This window comes from Orycteropus afer, unplaced genomic scaffold, assembly GCF_000298275.1.
Source record: "Orycteropus afer afer isolate SDZICR_OR568_19922 unplaced genomic scaffold, OryAfe1.0 scaffold01073, whole genome shotgun sequence".
Lineage (NCBI taxonomy): Eukaryota > Metazoa > Chordata > Mammalia > Tubulidentata > Orycteropodidae > Orycteropus > Orycteropus afer.
Window position 1 is genome coordinate 212,511 of NW_006922660.1, and position 4,388 is coordinate 216,898.

The 4,388-nt window shown below is 46.9% G+C and overlaps 1 protein-coding gene across 1 annotated transcript in view; it reads left to right on the forward strand.

Annotated features, from left to right (window-relative positions):
• Window positions 1-743: 743 nt before the first annotated feature.
• The window catches only part of SYAP1 (synapse associated protein 1), a 28,794-nt gene continuing 25,149 nt past the window's right edge, over window positions 744-4,388 (forward strand). Inside the window, exon 1 of the mRNA XM_007958670.2 lies at window positions 744-939. Within this exon, the coding sequence (XP_007956861.1) occupies window positions 744-939 (196 nt within the window). The remainder of the gene's footprint in view (window positions 940-4,388) is intronic.

A 4,388-nucleotide genomic window follows, 5' to 3' on the forward strand; every position in this document is an offset into this window, starting at 1 on the left:
AGTAGTAGGTGGAACAATGTTTTGTATAGTATGTTATGCCAATTGAGCTTGATGTCCCCTGCGACTATGGTCCATGGGTTACATCTTTTAAGTGTTATTTTAATCAAGTAAATTCCCTCTCCATCTCTCTTTGTTCTTTGCAATTTAATTGGAGAAGCAGGGTCGCTTGTCCTGCGGTTTCTTACAGTCTGGATTTTGCTGGTTGCATCACGTGGTGTCTTTCAACATCTTCCAAAGTCTCTATGTTCCCTGGAAATTGTTAGTTGGACTTAGAGTCCTTGGGCCAGTTTTGATTGGGCTCATGAGGAGGCTAAAGCGATCTATTTCTGTGGTGGCCTGGCCCAGCCGGACCTGAACAGGTGAGGCTAAGTCTCCAAACTCCTCAGAAACAAATTAGGGCTGTGGCAAAGAAACCGCCGTCCACACGCCTAGGTCGGGGCTCAGACACTCCAAAACTTGGAAAGGTGGCTGAACAGAGACACCCAGCAAAAGCTTTTTGTCCACTCTGTGGACAATAAAGTTATTGAAATCCATGATCGGCGCGGCTGGGGACTTCCTGCCGGAAGTGACGCACGCAGGCCGACAGAGGCGTTGCCATAGAGGCGCAGACCTATGGGCCCCGTTCCCAGATCGCTCTGACTTCCGGCTATCTCCTTGGAAGACGAACTGGGGAGGGTCCTGAGCGGACGACACTCTTGGGGTTCTCTGGGGACCAGGACTGCGGCGGTGGCCCCGCGGGCGGGATGTTCCGGGGTCTGAGCAGTTGGTTTGGCCTGGAGCAGCCGGCGGCGGACGGCGCGCCGTCGGTAGGCGACAGGCAGCCCGAGGGAGACGCTCCACCCGAGCTGGGCTCGCAGGTGGTGGCGGAATCCGCGGAGGAGTTGCCGCAACAAGCGAGGGACCTAGAGCCCCTGCTCGACCAGGACAAAGGCCTCGGCAGTGAGTCTCCCCCCGGGGCCGAAGAGTGTAGGGGAGTGCCCGCCTGACGACTCCGGGGGACTGGCCAGACCAGCTGGGGGTTGGAGAGGGAAAGGGAAAGTTCCTGGTGATATGTCCGTCTTTGCAAAGTTTGTAAACATTGGGAGCAGGACCGCAGTAAAGTGGTATAGCCTGATGTCTGCAGGTTTGACAAGGAATCGTTGTTCATTTCGCTTGCTTTCCCTGTCTGTCCCCTGCACTCCACTTCCCAGGACCGGGAATGTTGATAAGCTTGAGTTGGTTGCATAGTGCCTTTTTGCCTTTAGGGAAGAATGTGCCTTCCGACGTGAATTGAGAGTTACTGATTGTCACTGCCATGCTAATTTTTTTTTTTTTTTTTAAAGGAGCAGTGAAACCTTTTACCTTAAGGTGGGAGGTGGGAAAGGAGCTGCCAGTTGGGTGGTGTAACCGGTTAAGTGCTCAACTACTAGCCTAAAGATTGACTGTATGAACCCACTCAGAGGCGCCTGGGAAGAAAGGCTTGATGATCCGATTTCAAGATACTCACTGCTCTCGAGTCTGATCCGACTCATAGTGACCCCTTGAAGACCCTGTGGAGCAGTTTTACTCTAAACACAGGGAGCCCCGTGATTCAGAATCAGTTCCACTGGTAACTAACAACATATGTAGGTTGCAGTACTAGATGTTTCATGAGCAGTACCTTCTTTCATCTGTTAAACACTCCATTGAGTTGGGGGAACAGGCCCAGAGTTACTGGCCCAAAGTCATACTGAGAATAAGTGGTAGAATTGGAATTTGAATTTAGGTCTAATTTCAAAGTCCATGCTCTTTCTGAGTTGGTGTGGGTGGGGGGGGGGTACTAAGCAATCTCAGGTATAAGGCATCAAATAAGGTGTCTGAGGAGATGGGCCCTAACCCAGGCAGCATTGCTACAACAAAGGTAGCTCTGGTAGCATAGTGCCTAAGACATTTGACTGCTAAGCAGAAGGCTGGTGGTTCAAACCCACCAGCCGCTCCTTAGAAGGAAGGTTGGGTCATCTATTTCTGTAGTGATACTGCCTCGGAAACCCCAGTCCTCACTGTGAGTCGGGTATGACTCAATGGCAGTGCATTTCATATGTTAAATTTAGCAAGCATTTTATATGAACCTACTGAAAGGAAAGAGGGGCAGGGAGGGTGAGCTTGAGAGTGGAGAAACACATTTGAAACAAAAAGTCCCTACCTAACCTTCAGAAAGCTTCCTATGGATGGAGGGATCAGGAAGACAGACATAATCTCATGGAATGATGGTACATAATCTCAGCCCAAGGGCCCCAAATAGTACATAGAGAAGTAAGACCTTAGTGCTGTGCAGTGAAATCACTGAAGAAGGAATGACTATTTCCAGTGGAGAAAAAAGTGAGAAGGAAGGAGTTTGGAATAGTCAGGAGGTGGTGGTGGTATTAGTTGCTGTCCAGTCGGCAACTCCATGTGTGCAGAGTAGAACTCCATAGGGCTTTCAAGGTTGGGACCTTTCAGAAGCAGATCACCAGGCCTTTCCGGGATGCCTCTGGCTGAGTTCAACCCCTTGGCCTTTTAAGTAGTAGTCAAGCACTTAACCGCTTGTACCACTCAGGCACTCCTTAGAAGATTGTGACTGGCATAGAGAAGCTCGATTTGCTGGTTGAGATGAATAGAAGTAGGACCAAGTTAGGAAATTCAGGGCATAGGTGTTTATTCCCGTTCATAGAAAATAGCCCTTTTTAGTTAGTTTTAGGGGCGTCTTAAAACTTCTTGTTAGTTGCTGTCAAGTTGGCTCCCACCCATGGTGACCCCACGTGTTATGGATTGAATTGTGTTCCCCAAAAATACATGTTGTAATTTCTAACGTCTGTGCCTGTGATTATAATCCCATTTGGGATGGGTTTTCTTTGTTATGTTAATGAGACAGGATTAATGTAGAGTATGTTTTGAGTCAATCTCTTGAGATATAAAAGAGATTAGATGCAAGGTAGAAGCAGAGAACCTTGTATAACAGAAGGAAACATTGCCCCATCTGGCATCATCTTCACAGTTGTTGGCATGCTGGAGTCCGTTGTTGCAGCTACTGTGTATTTTGAGTGCCTCCCAACCTAGGAGGCTCATCCTCTGACACTATATGTGACAGTATTCTTTTGTGATCCACAGGGTTTTCATTGGCTGATTTTTGGAAGTAGATTACCAGGCCTTTCTTCCTAGTCTATTTTAGTCAGGAAATTCCACTGAAACCTGTTTCACCATGGGTGACCCTGCTGACATTTGAAATACCACTGGCATAGCTTCCAGCATCATAGCAACACATGAGTCACCACAATATGACAAGCAGGTCTTGAAACTTAAAATAGGTCTTAAAACTGAGTGAGGGTTTTGTTGTCAACTTGAGTCCTCATGTTTGTAGTTCTTAGGAAAGGCCTCTGAATAGGTTTTAATGAGTGTGGTTTTGCTGTGGATGTCTGCGTTGGAGCTAATGCACTGTGCTGTACCTTTTCAGAATGCCGACATCTCTTACCTTTTCCTCACCAGACTCTGTCCTGATGTTTGGGGAGGCTGAGATGAGATGGAAGTACCCTCCCACACCCCATCTCCCACGCACACATGCACATTGTGGGTTGAAAGTTTCAGAATACACGAGAGCCCTTTTGTTTCGGAAAATGGATGTGATTTTAGAGAGACATAAAGGTTCTAATTTACACCCAAACTTTCAGAGAGATAAGAGAGATGATCAGGTATTTTTTATTTCTATCTCCTGATCCTAAGAGGTATATTCTCTTCAAAAAGACTCACCTCTGTTTTGAAAACTGAAATTAAACATCTCTGAACCTGACTCCCATGGAGTAGATTGGTTTTCTTAGTCTTTTTAAATCTACATGGAATTTCCTGGGATCCCTATTTGTTCTGCAAACATGGACTGAGTACTTACCTTCAAGATTGGACCCCGAATACTTCCTGGTCCGTGATTGCCTGTTTATAAATTTGGGCACCTCCCCAGTCCTCAGTGGTATGCACCCAGGACTGCATTCAATTCCCTTACCTAAAACCAACCTTTCTGGTCCTTGGCCTTCCCTTGTGAGAAACATATGGTCTCCTTTGTTCACCTGCTTCAAAAGGCAGGAGCAGTGTATAGGGGACTCATTTAAGAGCTCCTCTGTACCTGAAGCATCCTGCCCCAAAGTAACTTTTCTTACTCAACACAAAATGGTTGGTTGATTGGTTTTTGTTTTTGTTAAAGTTGGCCAAGTAGAGTAGTAGCTGTACTCTTTCTTTAAAAAATACCTGGACCTCTCGGGGTGTTAAATATTGGAGTCATCCATACAGTTGAAGTCAGCATGAGGGTGGCCAAAGATGACCTTTGGAAGTTCAAAACTTTCTAACACCAGTGCCTGCCCAGGAATGGAGGAAGGGCCACTCCTTTTCCGTCTCCTTTGAAGAGT